This window comes from Pleurodeles waltl, chromosome 6 (assembly GCF_031143425.1).
Source record: "Pleurodeles waltl isolate 20211129_DDA chromosome 6, aPleWal1.hap1.20221129, whole genome shotgun sequence".
Taxonomy (NCBI): Eukaryota; Metazoa; Chordata; class Amphibia; order Caudata; family Salamandridae; genus Pleurodeles; species Pleurodeles waltl.
Genome location: NC_090445.1, coordinates 1,434,056,941 through 1,434,081,272, shown reverse-complemented (window position 1 = coordinate 1,434,081,272; position 24,332 = coordinate 1,434,056,941). Strand labels below are relative to the sequence as shown.

General features: G+C 46.8%; 1 protein-coding gene across 4 annotated transcripts in view; it reads right to left on the bottom strand.

Moving 5' to 3' along the window:
• Positions 1–24,332, bottom strand: part of TMEM72 (transmembrane protein 72) — a 202,175-nt gene that overhangs the window by 17,586 nt on the left and 160,257 nt on the right. For all 4 annotated transcript variants that reach the window (XM_069240814.1, XM_069240815.1, XM_069240812.1 and 1 more), the window contains one exon: positions 3,084–3,150. Coding sequence is in view for 2 of the 4 variants with exons in the window: in XM_069240812.1 (XP_069096913.1) it covers positions 3,084–3,150 (67 nt within the window). In the remaining 2 variants the exon portion in view is untranslated. The remainder of the gene's footprint in view (positions 1–3,083; positions 3,151–24,332) is intronic.

Genomic DNA, 24,332 nt, shown 5'->3' with positions numbered 1-24,332 from the left:
AGCAAGGGTGGTCACTGCAGAAGGAGAAGGGAATGGAACGTGAGAGAGATAAGGTGCCCAGACCTTCTGGATTTACCCAGACAGTCCTGATTTTCAGAGGACTGTGCCATTGTCCCCATGCTTTCCTTAATTGTAAATGCATGTCCCAGTTTTTGGGGCAAAAGTCAAGTCATCCTGCAAAGGAGAATTGAAAGGTATATTCTTGTTAAGTAATTTATCTGTTTCAGGCAGCGCAGGATGACGTCTGCTGCATGCCTGTTGCAGCAGAGGGGAGACAGAGCAGAGAGGAGGGCATGGGGCTCTGGGTAGATGTTAGAAGTATTGCCATAGCTAATGTTATAGAGGTGTACCTTGTAAATATGTGTGAGTGCGCAGGCACACAAATACAGACACACACACACTCAATGCATAGCTTCAGGGGGGGTGTTTGGGGTATTATCCCTCTAATAAATGCATTTTCTGTTAAATAGTTGAGTACAGGGTATGGTGAGATGTCTGTTGTATTTCACCAGGAATTTTTATATACACTCAGACAAAAATGCACACGCTCACTCTCTTTGTTTTGAAAATCCTCAAAAATATTGGTTAGTTTACAAAATATTCTGGCCCATATTTATACTTTTTGACGCAAAACTGCGCTAACGCAGTTTTGCGTCAAAAAAATTAGCGCCGGCTAACGCCATTCTGAAGCGCCATGCGGGCGCCGTATTTATTGAATGACGTTAGCCGGCGTTAGCCGCCGGCGCCGTCTGGTGTGCGTTAAAAAAAACGACGTACACCAGGCAGCGCCGGCGTAGGGGAAAATGGAGCTTGGGTGCCAAAAAATGGGGCAAGTCAGGCTGAGGCAAATTTTGCGCCGCAACCCGATTTGCGCCATTTTTTTTTTACTCCCAACCCCCATAGAAATGACTCCTGTCTTAGCAAAGACAGGAGTCATGCCCCCTTGCCCAATGGCCATGCCCAGGGGGCTTCTGTCCCCTGGGCATGGTCATTGGGCATAGTGGCATGTAGGGGGGCACAAATCAGGCCCCCCTATGCCACCCAAAAAAAAAAAAAAATTATACTTACCTGAACTTACCTTAGTGTCCCTGGGATGGGTCCCTCCATCCTTGGGTGTCCTCCTGGGGTGTGCAAAGGGTGACAGGGGGTGTCCCTGGGGGAATGGGAGGGCACCTCTGGGCTCCTTCCGAGCCCACAGGTCCCTTAACGCCTGCCTTTTGCAGGCGCTAAAAAACGGCGCAAAAGCGGCCGTACGTTATTTTTTTTGACCCGCCCACTCCCGGGCGTGATTTTTGCCCGGGAGTGTAAATACGGCGCACATGCCTCGGAGTCGATTTTTTAGACGGGAACGCCTACCTTGCATATAATTAACGCAAAGTAGGTGTCCACGCTAAAAAATGACGCAAACTCCATGGACTTTGGCGCTAGACGCGTCTAACGCCAAAGTATAAATATGGAGTTAGTTTAGCGTCGGAATTGCGTAAAAAAAAACGACGCAATTCCGGCGCAAAGGGAGTATAAGTATGCCCCTCTGTTTTTTCTCTTAGTACTCCTATCAAGCTGCATTCCTCCTCCCTCTTTCCATTACCACTTCGGCCTCTCTCATGCACCCTACTTGTTGTATAATGTATTTAAACATTATGGGCCTCATTACGACCCTGGCGGTTGGCGGTACACTGGCGGTAACACCGCCTGCAGACTGGCGGTGCACCGCCAGTGTATTATGACTGTGGCGCTTTAGCCACGGCCATACCGCCGGCCCCTCCACTTGACCGCCAGGCGGTCATAATCCCCAACCGCCATAGAAAGGCTGGCGGTAAGGGGGACTCGGGGTGCCCCTGGGGGCCCCTGCACTGCCCATGCCAAGCACAGCCCCATCGCGCGTTTCACTGCCTGAATTTCGGGCAGTGAAATGCGCGACGGGTGCTGCTGCACCCGCTGCCCATCAACATTGCCGCTGGCTCTATTATGAGGCGGCTGCAATGCCCCTGCACTGCCCATGCCAAGCACAGCCCCATCGCGCGTTTCACTGCCTGAATTTCGGGCAGTGAAATGCGCGACGGGTGCTGCTGCACCCGCTGCCCATCAACATTGCCGCTGGCTCTATTATGAGGCAGCTGCAATGTTGATGTGACTTGTCTACTGGCCCAGCGGAAATGTCAAAATAGGGAGCCACAAATACCGCCAGCACTGGCGTTATAGTGGCACCTGTGGCTTAGGCGTTCTTTTTGAAAGACCACCAAAGTCGTAATGAGGGCATTTATGTCAGCATGGCTGTCAGAAAATCTGAAGATCACTCCCCCAGTCTTCCTGACCAAGATACGTCCCTCTGTACACAAGCCAGACACAGAAGTAAAGTTGAAGCTCTACTCCTATTTTTATGTCTGACCTGTCCTGGTTTTTGCTACCCAAAATCTTGGCATCCTAGAGGGACGTTACTGCAGCTAGGGAGAGTAGCAAAGACTGCATGAGTGGTTACTGCTGGGAGAGAGTGAAGACATGGAGCTGCCACTTCAGGAAGAGAGGGGAGGGAGAGTTCGGAGCAGTTACTTCAGGGAAAAAGGAAAGAGAAGGAGCATCAGTGTTGTTACGGTAGCAGGACTGGTAGGGGAGTAGAAGCGATTGCTCCAGAGGAGAGAAGGGAGAGAGGGTTGAAGTAGTTACTGGAGGAGGGGAGAGATGGAGGGAAAGTTAGAGTGGTTACTGTCGCCTGTCATGGAGAGAGTGGAAGGGCAGGTAAAGTGGTTACTGCAGCAGATAAGAGGAGTGAGTTATCACAGCAAGGGTTGATGGAGGACAAGTTGCTACAGAAGAGAAGGAGCGAGAGAATGGTTCCAAGAGGAACTGAAGATGTAAATGATGGAGAGGAGAGAGTGAAGAAGAAATAGAGAGGTCAGCAGCAGAGAGGAAGAATTGCCCCCAAGGAGTGAATTGGTAGTCAAAGTGGATCCTGTAGAAAGGATAAAAAGAGACAGAGGGGTTGTGTCTTGTAGAAGGACAGGGAAAGTGGACTGGCGGAGTTAGACTGGTTCCTGTATGAGGTGGGTGGGTGATGGCTGTCTCTGCAGGGCAGATATACTCACAGCAGGTAGTAGGCCAAGCTTTGGAACTGCCCCAGCTGAAGCGTCTCGACTCCCACTCCTGTCAGCACTAATGTAAAGAGAAGAAAAAACTGTTCAGTGACCAGGATTACTCATAAAGTGTTACACACCAAGAAGTGATATATTGCAACATATTATCCTATTGAAGCTTTCTCAAGATGTCTGTAAGGCAGTGCCCCTGTCACGTATTCAACACTGTTTCCCATCCTCCTGCGAATGGAAAGCATGCTGCACAATGACTGATAGACACATAACATGCACCCATATTCTCTACACGTAGGGTAGCTTGTGTATATGTTGCTGCCCATGTGACATAGTTGTCATCACAAAACAGGCCATATTCATCTTGCATACGCCACTGGAGCTAATTTGTTCTCCCAAAAACCGGTGATATTTGATTATTATTCCTAAGCGCTCAATTTCGGGATCTTGGGCTTTGTATGAGTCCCATAGGATTATGCCTACAGAATAGAGATACACCATGTCAAATCACACTTACACCAGACAAGGTTCAAAGTCAAACCATGAAGGTTTATTTGAGATACAAACTTCAGAAGGCAATTGGTCAGTCAATTCAAATCAAAATGTTGATAAATTCTCAATATACAAAATAATGAGAACTAGTATTGGGCTCAGTTTTTATTCTAGTTAAATATCCAGAAGCAGGTACGATGGAGCACCAGGCAAAATCATGCACCAGCAAGAGGTCTGACAATGTCTGTTTCTGCAGGGAATAGGGACGAATCCCTAAAAAAACTCTAAGTACTGTATGAAAAAGCAGGCCGACATAGAGACTGTTTTGCAAAGTAGAGGGAAAGTTGCTGCACACATTCCTAAAACAGCATGTTCCCTAGTTTTTCCAAACAAAGAAATAGCACTGCCAATATGGTGTGAAACAATTGTTACATCACAGGATCCAACTGTAAAACAGAAAAGATATCACATGGAAAATTACTTTTGCTCTATTACTAATAAACAACACTGTATTACGCATCACAAGCGAAAACAGACACATTAAACATTATATATGCAACCTCTGCTAACCAGAGGAAGAGTAAAGATATAGGCGGTCATTCTGACCGCGGCGGGCGGCGGTCGCCGCCCGCCATGCGGTTACCGCCGAATGACCGCCCCGCGGTCAAAAGACCGCGGCGGCCATTTCAACTTTCCCGCTGGGCCGGCGGGCGACCGTCAAAAGGCCGCCCGCCGGCCCAGCGGGAAAGCCCCTGCAACGAGGAAGCCGGCTCCGAATGGAGCCGGCAGAGTTGCAGGGGTGCGATGGGTGCAGTGGCACCCGTCGCGATTTTCACTGTCTGCTATGCAGACAGTGAAAATCTGTATGGGGCCCTGTGAGGGGGCCCCTGCACTGCCCATGCCAGTGGCATGGGCAGTGCAGGGGCCCCCAGGGGCCCCACGACACCCGTTCCCGCCATCCTGGTTCTGGCGGTGACAACCGCCAGAAACAGGCTGGCGGGAAGGGGGTCGGAATCCCCGTGGCGGTGCTGCAAGCATCGCTGCCATGGAGGATTCCCTGGGCCAGGGGAAAACCGGCAGGAAACCGCCGGTTCCCCTTTTCTGACCGCGGCGTTCAGAATAGCCCAGGAAGCACCGCCAGCCTGTTGGCGGTGCTTCCGCTGCCCTCGGAATGACCCCCATAATCTGCTCCTTCCTCCAGGACAAAATAAATGTCTGCCCTCTCTCTTCATCTTGGCCATCAACGGGCAAACAGCAGGTCACCAACAGCACACAAAGGGGCAACAACCTTTCTGCATCACAACACTGCACTGGACAACGGCCCGCTTCGTGTCTCAGTGATGTACCAGAGTGACGGCCCTTAATCTTCTACGCAGCCACCACCAGGCATATGGGGGTTGCTGCCAGCAGCACTCAGACAGCCTGATTAATGCAATGGTTCTCAAGCTTCCCCACAGTCTCCAGCTGGCATACAGGGACTGCGAACAGGAGCACTTGGGCAGGAGGCCCGATCGATGCACGGTTCTCATTCTTCAACGGCTGCCCCCACATGGCATAGAGGAGCCGTGAACAGCAGATAGCCTGATTGGTTCAACAGTTCTAAACGTCTCACTCAATGTAACAGTCTGCTTCAGGGGCCTACTTAAAAGGATCCCCTCTAGACCTTGCTCCCTCCAGGCACTCTCCTCCTCCTTGCATGGTCCCGAGGTCTCGGGAGGCAGATGCTGGTGCTCCAGGTTCTAGGGTTAGTGGTCTCAGTTCTTTGTAGATGATACCCTGTCGCCCAGCAGAGAGACTGCAAACCTCAGCCACCCATCACAAAGGCAGAAATCATGCTGAGCTTCTCCATGCTGATGTACAGCTCCACTATGTGAATTTTGGGAGGCTCAAGCTCCCCTTTTTATAATCCATTTCCAGACATACATATGATTTAGTGTCTTAGTCTTTGAAGTTCATGTTGTGGGGGTGCCCCATTTGAAGGGCCCCCTTCTCTATCCTGCAGCAGGTGTGGCTCCAGTTATGATACCCAGACACACAGGTCATGAGAGTGACTAAAGGATCACACCTGGATGTCATCAAAATGTTACAAAAGCTCCAAGCCCTACTCTTTATGGTTCCCTTATCAGCCCCACTCCTTTCCTGAAATATGCCTAGGCCCCTTGACCTATCACCTTTCCAAAATCAAAGAACCCCTTTGAAGTGCACAGGAGAGCCTTGCTCTCGCCTTCTCCAGTGTGTGTCCCACCAGGCTCTCAGGAATGGAGCAATATTCAAATCTGTCTCGGGGACTCCTCCACCTACAAATGCCTTCCTCAAAAACCTGGGCTCCCAATATGGAACCCACGTACCTCCATGTATTGTGCCCCTCACAGGCATACATACATCACTGCACTCACACATGTGTGCTGCACAACGCTACACGCTAACACCATGTAGTTCAAAGGTGAGTTAAGCACACAGCAGCGGAACTTTACATGAGTAGGCAGTAGGTCCCACTACAGTGGCACAGGTAAAAAAGATTGTTCACTCTACTGAACCTTATTACTAAAACACGATATGCTTCATCCACTGCGCTCGTGCTACTTAACTCTGTGATTAGAGCAGTAGCACTTTACGACTTAAGAAGGTAGCGCTTAGGGCAACTCTCCCAGTCCAATCAATCCGCAATCCATGAGATAGATCTAGGTCATGGCGCACACAGATGATCTGTGTTCGCCCTCAAATAAAAATCAGTAGCCTGGACCCAGATATTGTTGTAACTGTGGAACCCAGGGCAGGGGTGTATGTATGTCCCCATGCAAGGTATTTTTCAGGTCCAACAAATACATTTTAATGCATTTCACCACCTAATGAAAGGTGGGTGAAGCACCCAAGCCTCAGGCTGTACATATCTGTTGTAATGGCAACAGCATTTCTGAGGGGTTGATCTAGGTAAGGGGGAGTTCTCTCAAAGGTTAACATGGTGATCCTAAGAAGAAATTAGATCAGAGCTAAACTATGAATAGAAGAAGCTACGTGAATACTGCTTGAGGGGCAAATCCAAAAGTGAATTTTTAAAATTCAGCGGCATATTTAAAAGTTGCGCTGAATTAGTGTAATTTGTTTACGCAAATTCAGCGCAAACTTAACTCCATGTTTATATTTTGACGCTAGACCCGTCTAGCATCAAAATATTGGAGTTAATGTCATTTTTTGGATGCGTGAAACTACCTTGTGTCAATGAGATGCAAGGTAGGTGTTCCTGTCCAAAAAATGACTCAAATCCCCATGCGCCTTGTTTATCATCCCATGCAAAAATGGTGCACGGGAGGAGGCGGGCCTAAATAATGGCGCTGGTCCTGCTTAGCGCCATCATTTAACGCCTTGGTCAGAGCAGGCATTAGGGGACCTGTGGACACATTTCCATGGTCAAACACCCCCACCCACACCAGAGGGACACCAGAGGATGGATGGACTCCATCCCAGGTAAGTAGGGTAAGTAGAGGTAAGTATTAAAAAAATATTTTTAAAGTGCCAATGGCGGCCCTGAAATGGGACCCCCTACTTGCCACTGGTTGCAATGGCCATGCCCAGGGAATCCTTGTCCACTGTGGCGGCCATTGGGGTGGTGGGCATGACTCCTGTCTTTTATAAGATAGGAGTCATGTGGTATGGATGGTTTTGCATCTGGAAATTATGCTAGTCTGGTTAACAGCATTTTCTTTGCCTCTAACCAGCCTTTGAGGCAAAACCCCCTTCCTCCGAACAGGCACCCCTACCAGGCCAACATTATTTTCTCAGAAGCTAGCCCAACCTTAGTGCCGAACTGCAGGATTCCATAAATTTGATGCCCAGCTTGCACTCTGGAATTATGCAAGTTGGCACTATACTTTTTGATGCAAAACTGCATTTGCGCAGTTTTGCATCAAAAAGTATTAATATGGGCCACAATCACCAGCACAACCAATAAAGTTCAATATGCAGTCAGAGGTGTTATTGTTCAAAAAGATATCTCTTCAGTAAGCATTTAGATACACGGTACAAGAAAAATCTAGGTCCACACTGAAAGACAGACATCAGTAGCCCTTAGCCTTACAGAAAATATCACCAGATGCAGGATTGACTCCAGAAGTGCTATGTTAATGCATGTGCCAATGTTAACTAACAGGGTATTTTTGTTCATTATAATCTGGTCTTATAGATAAAAGTCCCACATATGTTACCCTAAGGCGCAAAGCTAGTCTAATAGCATATGGCAGTTTTTGTGATCCACAGGCCGTCACCTGGACCACTGAAAGCTCAACAATGACACACTAATGGTCAATATCGTCCTACTTAAGTATCATATGAGAATACAGACTCGCAATAATGTAAAAAATATTGTCAAATGTTCTTCAATTGTGCACCAAACGAGTTCCAGATCTGTCACTGTTGCTACAGCTCTTTACAAGGGATTGTGGCAATCAGACTCCTATAGTTTGATAAGGTTATGACCTTAGCAGTCCAATTTTTTTATGCTTCTGCTTGCATGATTCCTTGATGCTGCTACATTAAGGTTAAAACATAAGACAACATCTGTAGTATAATACATTACTTGAAATCACATTCATTTCCAGTGTCACCAGGATTGCTAAATCTTTGGTATTTCATGCTTAATGCAATCAGGAAGTACAACAGTCCTGTGTCTTGCTTCCTGAAGTTCGTGGATCAAATGTTGTGGTGCCCCAAGGATCTTTGTAAAACTTTGCTCATTGTATTTAGGGGTTAGACCACGAGCTCAAGCAAATGGTACATGCTGGGTTCCAGTCACGCATAGCCAGGATTTTCCAGTTTCCTTGTAATGCCCTTAGCTAGCCTGTAGTTAACAGTGCTGAGGAGGTGATATCTTTGGTTCAGCTTTATGCATTTGAACTTTTCTTCAGTTGAAGATCTTCTTGTGTACAGTGGTGCAAGTGTAATGGAACCCTGAGGCTGTAGGCCAATGCCACCTGCAGATTTAAAGATAAGAACTAAACAAATACACAGATTCACTAAAATCTTACCTGAGGAAGAGAATAGTTATATAAGTTTGCCTGTCAGCACATCCTAGCTTTTGAGAGAGTATTAATTTTGAGGCAGTTAAAAACTGTTTATTAAAAAAGAGTTGTTTTGTTCCTTCTTAAATTAGGCCTTGTGGCAGCATTAGTTGAATCACGAGCCTTTTGTAATAAAAAAAAAAAATCATAAACTATTAGCAAATATATAGTTGTTTATATTCATTGAGAGACTGGGGTTAGCCCTCTTTACCAATTGGTGTGTTCTACTGTAAATTTTACCATCTTCCTCTACAGCACATGCGTGGGGCAATGGCTCAGCCATTGCTTTTCTTGCCCTATGAGTGAAGGCATTTCAATTGAGCACTACTTTACTGTCCCTATGCTTTTTTAGCAGTTCTTGAGGTTTAAATAATTCAAAGCCACATTTTCTTTGCATCAACAGGAATGTTAGGCCCATATTTATCATTTTTTGATGCAAAAGTGGCACAAATGTACAAAATGTAGGCCCAGATTTATACTTTTTGAAGCAAAACTGAGCAAACACAGTTTTGCGTCAAAAAGGTTAGCGCTGACTAGCGCCATTTTTTAACACCACCTGGGCATCATATTTATACTATGACACTGGGTGGCGCTAAAAATTGGTTAGAGTCATTTTTTTTAGACATTAACCATTGCACCTTGTCGTAAGGCAAAATGACGTTAACGGAGGAAAAATGACTCTAATCCGGATTCTGACATATAAACATGTTGCAAATCGTTAATGCACCATTTTTGCCCGCAATAGCGTCAAATACAGATGTAAACAGAGAAAACAGTGCAAAGAGGAGGCAAAGTGGAGCCAGGAAGCCAGGAGAGACCCGAGGGAGACCCCATTCAACCAGGAACCAGCCAGGAGGATACCTACAAGACCCAGGGGAGGGAGAAGAAAAAGAGAAAGTGTTGTTTCAGCGCAGAGGAGCACGAAATACTGGTGAGAGAGGTGACGGAGTATCAACTCTTCGTCACCTCAAAAATGCCAATTGGAAGGAGAGAAGCTATCTGGCAGCAGATAGTGGAAAAGATAAACAGTGTGGCAGAGGTCAGGAGAACTGTAACTGAGTGCAAGAAAGGCTGGCATGACTGCAAGTGACGGACAAAGGAAAAAATGGCAAGGAACAGGAAGGCAGCACTGCAAACTGGAGATGGGAGTCCAGCACCACAAGTGGACTTGGACAAGATGGAGGAGATGTTTGCAGCGGTCATCCGGGAGGAAATCGTCACAGGAATCGCAGGACAGGACAGCACAGACTACCAGGAAACACCACAAATGCAGGGTAAGTTGCATGGGGGGAAAGTTATGCTAAAATGTTAAGTGCAAGAAGGGGGAAGCACATAGAACTCACATAATGCATGTCAAAAGAGCACAGAGGGACACAATGCACATTAAAGAAGTTGCACCATGCTGACGTAAGCTACACATGTACCTACGCCTTGGTAGTGCCATTCACAATGACATACCTGGACATACGTTGAATACCAGGCCTAAGTACCTACATGTACATATGCAGCACATGGGATGGATGGCATGTATAATCACTGTGCCACTGGTTGTGTCATCACAACATCCCTTGCATGTAGTCATATCAACACCACCAACACGACCAAGACCTCAGAGACCAGGTAGTCAGTCAATACCATTCCTGGGGTTATGTCATAGTGGTGTCCTTGCAGTAACATCTTGCAACTGCCTTGCCTCATTGCCCAAACGCATGTGTGCTGCATCTCACAGCACACAAGTCATTACAACTGTCCCAACAGACATGTGCCAGTAGCACCACCACACCGCACATAGACAACACATCCACATGAGACAGCCACCACTCCATCATGCAGTCAGGGTGTTCCTGGGTGCATGGAACAATGAACTGAACAGGCGCTGGGGGAATAGCAGGCTAGACCTGTAGCATTGGTAACATGCCACTACCCAGTCCCACTAAACTGAAGTAGTGTTGAACCACACATCTTTATGCTCAACTGAAAGGTGCACCTACAGAAAATATGTACCATAGAAAGCAAACAGTAGGTCACAACAGTCACAGGCCTAGCCCACAACTACTCTGACAAAACCATGTCAGACACTTGGGAATGGGGAAATAAACACACACATACAGCACCGGGGGTATGACTGTGAACATAATGGTGTACAATTCCACTGCGACGAGCGGGGGATGGTGCATGGGCAAGTCTGGTGTTGTAAGAGTGCCAGTGCAGTGTACCCTTTGCGCTTGGCAGTATGGGTCTCACGTTGGGATGGCAGCTGAAAATCTGTCTGCTCATGGTAGCTCTGTGGGGCACTTAGCACAACATTCTTGATGGATCAAATAGACTCAATGCCACTTTTGGGCTGCATCGGGTGTGACAGGACATGTTGCACTCAGCCCTGCAAATCAGGCAGAGGAAAAGGCAAAGGGCCAGGGCACGGGTGTCCCTGCACTGCCCATGTCAAGTGCATGGGCTGCGCAGGGGCACCCAGGGCCACACCACATCACAAACAACCTTTGCATGGGGGTTTCACCACCATGCAAGGGCTGGTGGAAATGCAGAAACAGACCTGAAGGGTAGTGTTGAACGTAATACTGGTCCGGTGTCACAGGACAGATGGCCTAGCCAGCCCGGAAGCTGCTGGAAACCTGCCAGTACCAGGCAATTGCCCCATGGGGCATTCCACATTGAAAACAGTTGCCACTACCGCCTGTGCTGTTGGGGTGGCCAAATACACAATGGCAGGCAGGTGCCCGTAGTACTGATGCACTTGAAATGAGGGACCAATATGACTAACTGCAGAATCACCTCTAACTAGCTTCAAGCCCTGATCTAAGTACAACGCCTGTTAACTGGCTATGTCCATAGACTCATTTACCATCAGACACTGTCACATACAGAATGATGTACACAGCAAATATTTCATACCCATGCTGCCCATCCCTAGTCTAACCCTGTGCTTGTGTCAAATGAGCTGTACTGTCACCATGCTGCACTCATGTATCATAGGGCAAGGAGGGCTGCATTGAGGGGGAGGACATAGGTGTGTAGTAAGACAAACACATCTACACAGACAGATGAAACTGAACTCTGCCAGGTCCACAAGTGCCATGCAATGGAGCACACATATGCAAACAACAACATGAGAAGCCATCAATGGTAACAAGAGCATAGTGCCCTGGAAATGCCATCCCTGGGGTGGTGCAAGGTCTCTGCACTGCATGGGTGTATGTGAAACATGTAAGATTGTGACAGGTGAAAATTGCCATGTGTGGTGCTGTGGAATGAGCACAACAACACCCATTGCAAAGCCTCACCATGCAAATGGATGCATAGGGAGGGTAGATAGCGAAAAGATGGTGTCAAGCCACAAAAAGGATAGACATTACACTTAGAAGATATGACGCAGCCAATTGTGCCAAATGGGCTTCCCTTCATGTGACAGACAGGTGGGGCATAGGGCTGTAGACTGCTGACATGATGTACAGGAACAATCCTTTGGTACTAAGGGGTGCATCATAGGCCCATAGTGCCACAGGACGCTCCTGTGGCACTAAGCACTGCGCCATATTGCAAGGTAGCGTTATGCCCCTTTTTGTGGCTTAACGTCACTATGTAAATACGGTCCCTTCCCACGCAGCACTGTGCGTGGAAGGGGCGTGCAATGGGTGTTGCTGTGGGTGTGCCACAACAACACCCATTGCATTATGATGCTGCCTCAGATTAATGGAATTTTGTAAACCTGATGCAGTGCCAAAATCTAACAACACCCCCAGGGGTGGCATTAGCGGTGCAACAAGGAGGAATACATTTATACCTCCTTGTCTTTTGCTTTTCTAATGTGTGCTGCATTCTGCAGCACGCATAGGAAGAGCAAAATGCCAGAAATGAGTGTTTATGTGTGTGAAGGTGTCCCTTCCTGCACGTAAACAATCATTTGAAAATTACGCTTTGGCACTTCAGTGTGCACTGCATTCTACAGCTCACACAGAAGTGCCAAAGCACCATTAGTGATTGTTAATGTTCAGAAAGGGACACCTTCACGCACATAAACAATCACACCCCTCAACACATACATCCTTGCACAATGGTGCAAGGATGCCTGCATTGGCAGCTGAATTTTGCACCATTGCAGGGGGACAACACATATGTGCACCGTATTCACTTACATACAGCGCATCCCTGCATTTCTCAAGTGACGCAGCGCTTTGCTGCCAATTTTTGCATAGCACGGTGCTGCACCACTTTTCCATAAATCTGGCCCTAAGATGACAATGAGCCTCAAATATCAAGTCAGTGAAGTGACATATCAATTGCCACAACACAGATAGACTGATTTTACACCATCTCATTGCAGAGGATGATGGCTCTCCTGTGGATCTGCCTGTTCTGGAGTACCCTGATGATCTGGATGACCAGCTGGCAACCGTCAGCCAAGAGACCCTACAAGAAGTCCTTGTAAACCTCCAGACACCACCTCCAGTCGCAAGGAGGAGTATTGATGTAGCAGACATCCCATATGCCCCACTTAGGACCCCAGTAGTACGACCTGCCAGCACCGAAACAGCTGAGGACTCCGAGGACCCAGGGACCAGCTTTGAGAGGACAGTGGTAGGAGTCCAGTGGGAGCTGGCCAAGGAGGTACGGGTGGGAATGCAAACTATGGCATCCAGGCTGGAGGGGATGCACACGTGTATGGTTACGGCTACTGAACAGACTGCAAGCAACTGCCCTCCCAAACTGGCATCAGCATGCTTGAGGACAAGATGGACTCCATGCACTGGGAAATGGTCACCCTCAGGGCAGACATGGCTGCCTACCACAGGGATGTTGCTGCTATACTACAAAATCAGCAGCTCCTCCTTGCTGCAGTGATGACATGTGTAGTTCCACAGATGGCAGCTGCTGGGAACTGGGAGTCCACATCTCTAACCACTGAAGGGTGTGTGGCCTGCTCTACCTCCCCACTACCACCATCAAGGGTAGAAGATACACCACACACATCGGAGGATGAAGATGTGGAACAGATCATCTTCACCTGTAGTAGTTCCCGGTAGCACCAGCCCATGCCACATGGGCAGTGTTTTCCTTTGTCCTGTGCTTGACATCATGCCCGTTTTATCACTGTTGCAGATATGCACTCTTCACCAACACACTGTTGACCTTTCTGCTGTGGACTGCAATTGTCTCTAATTTTTCAATTGGCAATTTATGTTCCCCTGCACTGAAAGACATTTTACCAAAGCATGTCCCATGACATGTCCTTAAACCCTGGACTTGTGTTGTGTCACAATTGGATGGATTCTACTAAAGGGATCACAGACCTGGACATTGTAAATATTGCACTATGACACTTGTAATTAAACACCACCTACACAACCAGCATGTCTTTGTGTGTTGTGACACATCTACTATGCTTTGAAATTATGATGTGTGTATCATGTCTTTATTCAAAGAGTGTCAGCACAAGAGTGCAGGAATGTGGGGGCACATATCTGTGCACATTGTACCTACATGACGAACGTCGATGATGGTCTCATCCCCTAATAGCAATTCATTGAGCATATCAAAAATGTTGAACATATGTAGGGTTCACCCACCACATACGGCAAGAATGGCTGTGAAACAGTTCTCTGGCAATATCGTCAGCTGGAAGTACCAATAGAACACATTGATGTGAAACAGAGGGACTCAATCTCATCTGTAATTGCCACTGGTCAGTTTATCAGGATAGATATGAAATGTAGGCTGTTGTCAGATGTCCCACAGTGCCCAACATTTTGACACAGACCCTAAACAATGAAAGCTGAATTACCACACCTACCTGTCCAATACATGGTCAAAATAGTCACCTTGAGTGGTGGGTACACTGGATGGCAGATGCATAGACAGGTAGATGTGTTGTAGCTGCCAATGAGACAGCTCAGTTGTAAGAAGGAGATGAACATGTCAAGAGAGGGGTCTGGAGGCAGGACGGAATCCCTAGGCCAACACACAATTTTCACTGTACTCCCATGGGAAGACCCCGAGACCCAAGCATAAGACACATGAAGTAAGGGAGTACCCAAAGAATTTTAATTATAATTTAACTAAAATAAAAAGAATGAAGAACACCTATCCTAACCTAACCTAACCTATCCTAACTATACATAAACCAACAACTGACCCTAACTACTCTATGCTAAACTTACCTAACACATTTAACAGCACACTCTAAACATTGGTCCCCCCGCCCCTCTTATATCACGAGACACATGCAGGATAACATATACTAAACTACACATAAACTACCTATAGCTAAACAAATATATATTTTTTGGTCTATTTTTTTTAAATGTGTGTATATATATATATATACATATATATATAAAACACATAAATGCCCCAACATCAACCCCCAACCACATAGTAAAATGTAAAAAGTAGAAAACCCACCCCCAAACCTACTTATCCTAACTAAACTACTAACCTAACCTAACCTGACACTAACCCCCTAAAACCCACTATAAAACATTAAAACAAATGGAGAGGAAGGGGGCTGAACTAGGGGTGAGAGTCATTAAGCCATTCACAGATTGGCCCTCTTGGGTTTCCTCTTGAAGAATTTGAGCCTCTTGGTGTTTTTCTCCACCTCCTTCTCAATACTGTCCAACTTTTTGAGGACCAGTGTGACATCCCTCTGTAGGTCCTTAAGAGCATTCATGTCCATGGCAGCAAGTGGGGTCGGCTGTGGCATGGATGTTGAGGGTGCAGCAGCTGGGGCTTTTGTTTATATTTAAATTACTGCATTTACCATGATGCCTTGGGGCTATTTTCCGCTTGAATGCAAGGCAGTGTGCTCCCTTTTTCTTTTTGGATGTCTAAATGACGGCTCCCGTGAGCCTCTTGCTGATGAGCACTGGCGATGCACCTGTGCGCCTACTGAGTGGTACAAAAACCTGTGAAGACGTTTGGCGGCATTTCAAGCGACCCCTTCAGTTACATACGCTCTCTGCTGATGACGGCCGAAAGCCAGAAACACGTGTCCAGAGATACGGCACTCGCTGCACCTACCTTAGGTGAAAGACTTTCTACAGCGATACGGCACTTGCTGCACCTACTTAGGGTGAATAATTTTTTGAAAAATTCTCTCTATTTATATTTAAATGACTGCATTTACCATGATGCCTTGGGGCTATTTTCCGCTTGAATGCAAGGCAGTGTGCTCCCTTTTTCTTTTTGGATGTCTAAATGACGGCTCCCGTGAGCCTCTTGCTGACGAGCACTGGCGATGCACCTGTGCGCCTACTGAGTGGTACAAAAACCTGTGAAGACGTTTGGCGGCATTTCAAGCGACCCCTTCAGTTACATACGCTCTCTGCTGATGACGGCCGAAAGCCAGAAACCCGTGTCCAGAGATACGGCACTCGCTGCACCTACCTTAGGTGAAAGACTTTCTACAGCGATACGGCACTTGCTGCACCTACTTAGGGTGAATAATTTTTTGAAAAATTCTCTCTATTTATATTTAAATGACTGCATTTACCATGATGCCTTGGGGCTATTTTCCGTTTGAATGCAAGGCAGTGTGCTCCCTTTTTCTTTTTGGATGTCTAAATGACGGCTCCCGTGAGCCTCTTGCTGACGAGCACTGGCGATGCACCTGTGCGCCTACTGAGTGGTACAAAAACCTGTGAAGACGTTTGGCGGCATTTCAAGCGACCCCTTCAGTTACATACGCTCTCTGCTGATGACGGCCGAAAGCCAGAAACACGTGTCCAGAGATACGGCACTCGCTGCACCTACCTTAGGTGAAAGACTTTCTACAGCGATACGGCACTTGCTGCACCTACTTAGGGTGAATAATTTTTTGAAAAATTCTCTCTATTTATATTTAAATGACTGCATTTACCATGATGCCTTGGGGCTATTTTCCGCTTGAATGCAAGGCAGTGTGCTCCCTTTTTCTTTTTGGCTTTTGTGATGGTGGCAGCTGTGGCCCCCAGCACAGCTGTGGTGCTTGGTCCTCCCTGTGTGGGCAGTATGGGTCCCCCTTGGGTGAATGCCCGCCACTCCCCAGTGGATTGCTCCGTGCGACAGCGGCGTGCCATCCCCCGGAACCCAGATTCCACTGCCAGTATGTGCCTATAGCGGACCGCCCTCTTCTGAAAAGCCCACAGTTCCTCATTGTTCATGTTGGCAGCTGTTAAATTGAAACAGGCAACCATCAGTGTCAGCATTGTGTGGAGTATGTACAGATTATTATTTTACAATCTACATTGAATTGCACCATATGTGGCCAATCCATAGAATATGGAACTCCCTGGTATGAGGGGGACTGGGTGATAGATACATGACACTACCCTGGTGCTCTGCAAGACAACTGACTCAGGTATTCTACCTTGTCCTGCAAGGCACACAGGGGTACTTTGTGAAGGACAAGAGGCTCAATTTTTTGTCTGCAATGATCATGCATTGAGTACTCCATGACTGATGTGTCAACGTTGTCTGGTGGTATTAAATGCCCCATTTGGCAGTGCCCCCTAAGGTGGGTATGCCCCCTTTGCTAACCTAATGGCAGGAATAATGTGTGTGAAATTGTGACAATGTAGCGCTATACATGAATTGCCCTACTTTGTTATCACAATCCAGTTAAATATGGTATGCTGGCAGTGTCTTGGCTTATCAAACATGACACCTGCTTGGGCACAGGTGTTGCCATGGCCCCTGAAATGTGTGACTTAGTGATGGTTGTGCATGACTCACCAAACATCTGACTTGCATTGGTAAAATGGTAGTATATGTGAACTCCATGTCTATACTGGCGCAGTTACACTTCATTCTGGTTGCATGCAACCTGTCCACAAGCATTGCATGCAGCACACCAACACATCTGCTACTGTCATTCAAGTGTGGTGAACAGTAAATAGTTTACCAATGGGAGACTCACCAACAGGGCCACTGATCACCACACCAAGATAGTCAGGCAGATCCTGCTCCCTGGCCACAAGATCTGCCCAGCGATGCTTCAGCTGGTGCTCTTTGCGGCTGCTGCAGTACACCCTCTTCAGGTGATGAATCACTTTGCCCTACTGCAGCCGCTTCGCCTCCGTCCAGTAACCCTGGGTCACAAAGCCCTCCATCTCCAACATTAATGGGAAGTAGTGGGCTACAAATCACACAAAGCCTCCAAGCTCCTCTTTCCCCATCCTAGTCAGCCTCCCCCTAGCAGATATATCTCTGAGGTACAGGTTGACAAAAATTATGATTCTAAATAAATATAAAGTAAAGGCAATGTAAGGCCAAAAATAACAATCACAACTAATACAACTTCACAACTATCCCAGACAGACACCCCACAGTACAAGTACAATGAAAGACACAAAAAACATACAAATTTACTTACACTGGGACAAAGCATAGTCAAATACTACAAAAAACACAACAGGAGAGACACCACAAGATACAATACAGAGCAAGAACACACCACCAACTCCAAGACACAAGCACAGTCAAAAGAGGCAGACTGTAAAGAGAAAGTGAAAGTACACCCACTGCACCATGCCTGTAAGCAGGATTTCCTATTACATCATTTCCTGTCCCCGTCCGTCACGTTTTCTGTTATGTGTGTATTTTTTTGACACATCTGATATTTGCGTGAGTATTTCAGACGCATGACCTACGTGCGTCTTTTTTATACGCAGAACCTTTATACGTCAATTTAACAGTAAATCAGCATTGAGATGAGTGTGAAGGTGGAATTCACGATAAAGGCCCATGGGTCATATACTTTGCGTTTGCGGATGTTTTCGAGGCATTTGCGTTTTTTTTTTTTACTCCATTCCTGATTGCATGATTTTGTCCATTGTCTATGTATGCACCCTGTATCAACATACAAATGGAATAGGCTGGCTGCAGTGTGGCCTTTTGTGTATGGCCACATGTGGTAGTCAATACAACAATGTGATTAGGGTTTGATTGGTCTGTTACACCAATGTGTGTGTTACAGAATCAACAGCATGCAAATGTATTCACATCATGCATATGTATGCATGTGTGACAACAGTGTATCTACATATGTATGGCAGTCAGTACTATGCAACAGTTATGGAATGTAATTGTGAATTGTGTTTACTTATGTAATGTTTGTAGTTGTCTTACAGAGCATTACATTTCAGACGACATACACAGCTCAGGCATTGTTGATGATGGTTGATGAATGCTATCTAGCAAATGTTACCTGACAACTGTCTCCATATGTAGATCTTGAATTTATGGTGACTTGTGTGTGGACTACACATATGTCTGACATGTGTACATATTTGGTACACACTCTACCTACATTCCACCCTTATCATGTTTTGAACACAATAGTTCAGATCAAAGTCATTACATTTAGCAGTGTTATTTTAATTTTTGTGTGGTGGACCTGCAGTCCTAGCTGCAGATGTTCTCATCCATTCTGATGTGCATTCCACAGACGTGCCCGTCCAAAGTGTGAGGTCATGTGTACCGTGTGTCAGGATTGGGCCCCATGGCAGTGGCAGTACTGGTCTCCATAGACGTACGGCGCAGGCCCAATTTCTTCCATTGCTTGTCGTACCTGGGCTAATCATGATGACCTTTGACACCAATGATATCCCACCCTTGTCACACATGCTCCATGCAGCCATTGCAAGTCTCACACTGAGTTGTGTCAGTGGTCTGTTCAAACATTACTGTCTCACCATATTTTGACATCTACTGCCTCATGTGTGGGCCCCTTGTTTACCTCCTTTTTGGACATGTTGGAGTTGTGTGTGATGATCTATTGATATACAAGTTGTCATCATGGATGTAAATAATATTTTGTGGTCCATAGATTGTGTCCTTCAGTAGTCACATTCAAGTGATAAGGCTATTTGTGATATGTATGATAGTAGCAGTTCAATATTACTCATCACATGTGATGTTGCTACTGTACTCAGCAGATTAGTGTTTGTGACATGCTCCCTGAGGTTAGACTCACAATCCTGTGGTATATGTTGTGTAGATTGATGCGACCAATGTCAGATTTTGTGAATAAGTGAGGTGTTTATTCACAAAATGTACAAAGTGACTTACGTGATTATTAAGTGAAGAAGTTCTCAATGATGTGCAGTCTGCGGCGTATCTTAGCAGCTGTGTTGTGCTGTTCCCCCTCATTTTCTTCTCCACCGTCCTCCTCCTCCTCAGCCAGGTTATCAACCTGCTTATATAAGGGGACGTTCATCCGCACACACACATTGTGCAGGATAGCATATGTTATAATTATCTTGCAGACGATGTGTGGGGCATATATGAGGCTGCCTCCTGTGATGTCCAGGCACCTGAATCTGGACTTCAGGATGCCAAATGTCCTCTCCACAATAGTCCGTGTCCTCCAATGCCCCTCATTATATGCACGCTCTGCTGCTGTGCTTGGGTTGGGAAATGGGGTCATTATCCATGTCTGTATGCCATAACCCTGATCCGCTGCAAAATGTTAATGGAGTAAGTTGTTGTTAAGGCTTGCAACAGGAAGGTCATGTAGCATGGCAGTTGATATTTTGAGCTGGATGTGACTCATATGTATTTGTGGTATTGTGTGAGTTCCTATCCTTGTGTAATGTCTCCTCAGCACTAGTTTGTTAGACATGACAATCTTGTGTTTGGCTCAAGGACCTGGGACATCTAATTTGGATTCCAAACTGATGGTCATAAAGTATGTACCTTGCGTTGTGTAGTGCACCTGTGTCTTAGTGTGCTATCACTAGAGGGGACATGACACATCCTCACAACACAATGGGGTCAGATGTGGTGGCAACATGGTAGCACTACAGAGTTTGGACATCCCATCCATGTTGACATGTGTCATTGCAAATGATGTGTGACACTTAGGGGCATATTTATACTCTGTTTGCGCCGGAATTGCGTCGTTTTTTTTTACGCAATTCCGACGCAAACCTAACTCCATATTTATACTTTGGCGTTAGACGCGTCTAGCGCCAAAGTCCATGGAGTTTGCGTCATTTTTTTGCGTGGACACCTACTTTGCGTTAATGATATGCAAGGTAGGCGTTCCCGTCTAAAAAAGTGACTTCGAGGCATGTGCGCCGTATTTACACTCCCGGGCAAAATTCACGCCCGGGAGTGGGCGGGTCAAAAAAAATGACGTACGGCCGCTTTTGCGCCGTTTTTTAGCGCCTGGTCAGGGCAGGCGTTAAGGGACCTGTGGGCTCGGAAGGAGCCCAGAGGTGCCCTCCCATGCCCCCAGGGACCCCCCTGTCACCCTTGCCCACCCCAGGAGGACGCCCAAGGATGGAGGGACCCATCCCAGGGACATTAAGGTAAGTTCAGGTAAGTGTTTTTTTTTTTTTTTAAATGTGGCATAGGGGGGCCTGATTTGTGCCCCCCTACATGCCACTATGCCCAATGACCATGCCCAGGGGTCAGAAGTCCCCTGGGCATGGCCATTGGGCAAGGGGGCATGACTCCTGTCTTTGCTAAGACAGGAGTCATTTCTATGGGGGTTGGGAGTCGAAAAAAATGGCGCAAATCGGGTTGAGGCGAAAAATTTGCCTCAGCCTGACTTGCCCCATTTTTTGGCGCCCAAGCTCCATATCCCCCTACGCCGGCGCTGCCTGGTGTACGTCGTTTTATTTCACGCACACCAGGCAGCGCCGGCGGCTAACACCGGCTAACGTCATTGAATAAATACGGCGCCTGCATGGCGCTTCAGAATGGCGTTAGCCGGCACTAATTTTTTTGACGCAAAACTGCGTTAGCGCAGTTTTGCGTCAAAAAGTATAAATATGGCCCTTAGGGCCTTTGAAATTGGTAAGTGAGAATGCACAACACGTCTCCAAAATTGGCTCCACTGTCCTGCAACATTTCGACTATGCAAGAATGCAACATGTTACTTGGTAACCTTTTGTTGTCCCCTGCGCCAGTTCCTTAGATACAGCTGTGCACCGACACTACCTCCCTTGCACCAGGGTACTTGGCTAGCTGCCTTGTGGAGATGGATGTATCTGTGCAGGAAGGGACACTGCCTTATACATATACTGTTTTGATGGCCAATTGGCTCTTTCTGTGTGTGCAGTAGTATGCAACATGCATAGGTCCCTTGGTGATCCAGAGTGGCAGCTAATGTTTGTGGCAGCCATGAGGTGTCCATGGGTGTGTATCCCATTGTTACAGGATGATCACCATAACTACCAGTGTCTCTCCTATCTTCCAAAACATTAATCAGCATTTATACTATCGACACATGCACAGTGCAGGCTATGGAATGGAGCTCAGCTACTTAGCAAATGTGTCCCTTGGCACAGTGCATGTGAGGTCAGTGATGTACTGTTTTCTCCTACTGGGTCCCACTATGACATCCATGATCTGCACAGTCTGCCAGTGACTCTGCCCAATTTTGGGCCATTTATTGTATCCGGTACAGACATGATGGTGTTGTGAGTCAGTGAGTGTTGCATGCGAGGTGGCACCACAGTAGATGTGGTACCACTTCTCACACATCTGGCACATATTATGTGATGGCATTGATCTTGTATTCCTGTGTGTGAGCCAATGCGTCAGGCAGATGTCTCTGCACACTACAGGTAAGTCAGGTAGGTGTTGATGAGATGTAGTTGGTACAGCTGCAAGTTGTCTGGTATTAGATATTTGTTCTGGCAGTGATTTGCACTGCATGATTTGAGGGATCTGTGCCTATATGGAACATACATGGCATGGTGTATGCCATTGACATGTCTGTGCTATTTTTTGTTTGGTGTACTGTGTGTGAAGTGTACGTGATAGGCAACCTGTGGGCAGTTGTAGTGGTCTGTGTAGTTCTACTGTAAGCCAAAGGGTACATGTCTGCACCTCTCCTTCCCGTGGAGTGTCTGTCAAGTTGTGGGTGTGTTACGTACATGTGGGTGTATGTGTTTGTGGTATGAACTGATTGTGCTGTGCTGCAGCATGGTACATATGTGTTGTCACCTGCACATGTGTGTTACCCTGGCCATGTGTTAATGTAATGGTGTATGTCTTGTATGTCAGACAGGGTTGGTGTGTTTTGTGTATAATACTAGATTTGTTGACTTACCCACAAGTAGGCCATTTCCAAATTCTTCATCCTAGAATTGTTCATTGATCCTGCTATGCCGGAATATGTAGGCATCATGACACTCCCAGGATACTTGGCCAAAAGTTTATTAATAGTACCTGGTGGTCCACTGTGCCCTGCACATTAATGGAATGTGTGTGCTTGCCATTCAGGTATAAGTGCTCTGTTGCTGCAGGTGGTACGAGCCGGACATGGGTGCAGTCAATTGCACTGAGCACATGCAGGAAGCCATGGATTTGATAGAACCCCTGTTTGTTCTCCTGCTGCTTTTGCTGGGTGTTGGGGAAGCTGATGTGGCATGGTTCCCTCCCCATATTCCTGGGGTTGCTTCTGGGAATGTTTTCCTTAGTGATTTGTATTTATTAAGTTATGTATTTTGAGCTTGAGGTTCTCTTTCTGTTTCACATTGTGATTTCTGAGCTACATATTTTGAAGTGTTATGATGTATAGCTTTATAGGCCATAGCGTTCGCCTTGCTCCTGTTGATATTCACTTCCTCCACACTTCATGGCTTATTAGAAGTCACAATGGCTTTGGAAAGCTTTTCAGAAATTCCAACTTTGTTTGGGGAAAGCTGTAACCATGACACTGCCACCTCAAAATGGAACAAGCTCAGGGGCTCACAATGGGCTCCTAGACTCAGAAAGAGGAAAATTGTAATATTCTGGACTGAATGACCCGGGGGGCTGGGAAAGAGTCAATTGCATTTCAGATAAGCTAGCTGTAAGGCTGTCTTTTTTCCGGCACTACTAGCCCTCCATATGTGCTTCTGACATGTAATTTACTTAGCTTTTCTCAGCCCCTCTGACATATTCAAATCAACCTGATGTGTGGCCCATTCGTCATTGTTGGCCTTTTAGAGGTGAGCCTGAAAAAGTAACTTACTTTTCCTCGCTCCAACAGAATTTCAATTATGGACCCTATGTGTGACAGATTCATCTTTACTCCTAACAGTTTTTGTGTGGGAAGGCTCACATGTGACTGACTCCTGTCAACATTACCACCTTTACCGACACTGATGCCCTGACTTACAAGTCATTTTCAGCTGTAAACTACATCCCGTTAATTATTCACCTGTGAGGCTTACCTATTAGTATCTTGCATTGTAGTGGTAGGACAATGTAGTCAGGTGCGCCTCCTCCATTAGGGTGTAGGAACGTTTCTATCCCCCCCCCCGCCAGCAGCGGCAGTTGCAAAACCTTTTCAAGAAAAGGATAATAAACTCTGTTTATTATTGTTTTCTTGAAAAGGGGCGGGCATTGGGGGTGACGAGCACTTGTGAGCACCTTCAGAGCACATGTGTGTTTGGCCGGCTGTCTCGTGCTGGCCAAACACACATGCGCAGGAGGCTCTCTCCAGCCAAGCAACACATTTGCCGGGCAGGAGAGAGCCTGCACAGGCTCCCAATCTGCCTGGGAGCACCCTGGCTGGGCGCTACCAGCCAATCCTGACCCTGCTTTGAGCAGCGCCAGGATTGGCCGCAGGGCATGCTGGGAGCCTGTGCCTGCAGCCTGGAGCTATGAAGGACAGAGGAGCGGGGCGGCGGAGGAGGTGTTTTAAAAAAAAAATAAAAAATAATTTAATTGTTATTTAGTCCTCCCCCTCCCGTGCGCCACCCCACCC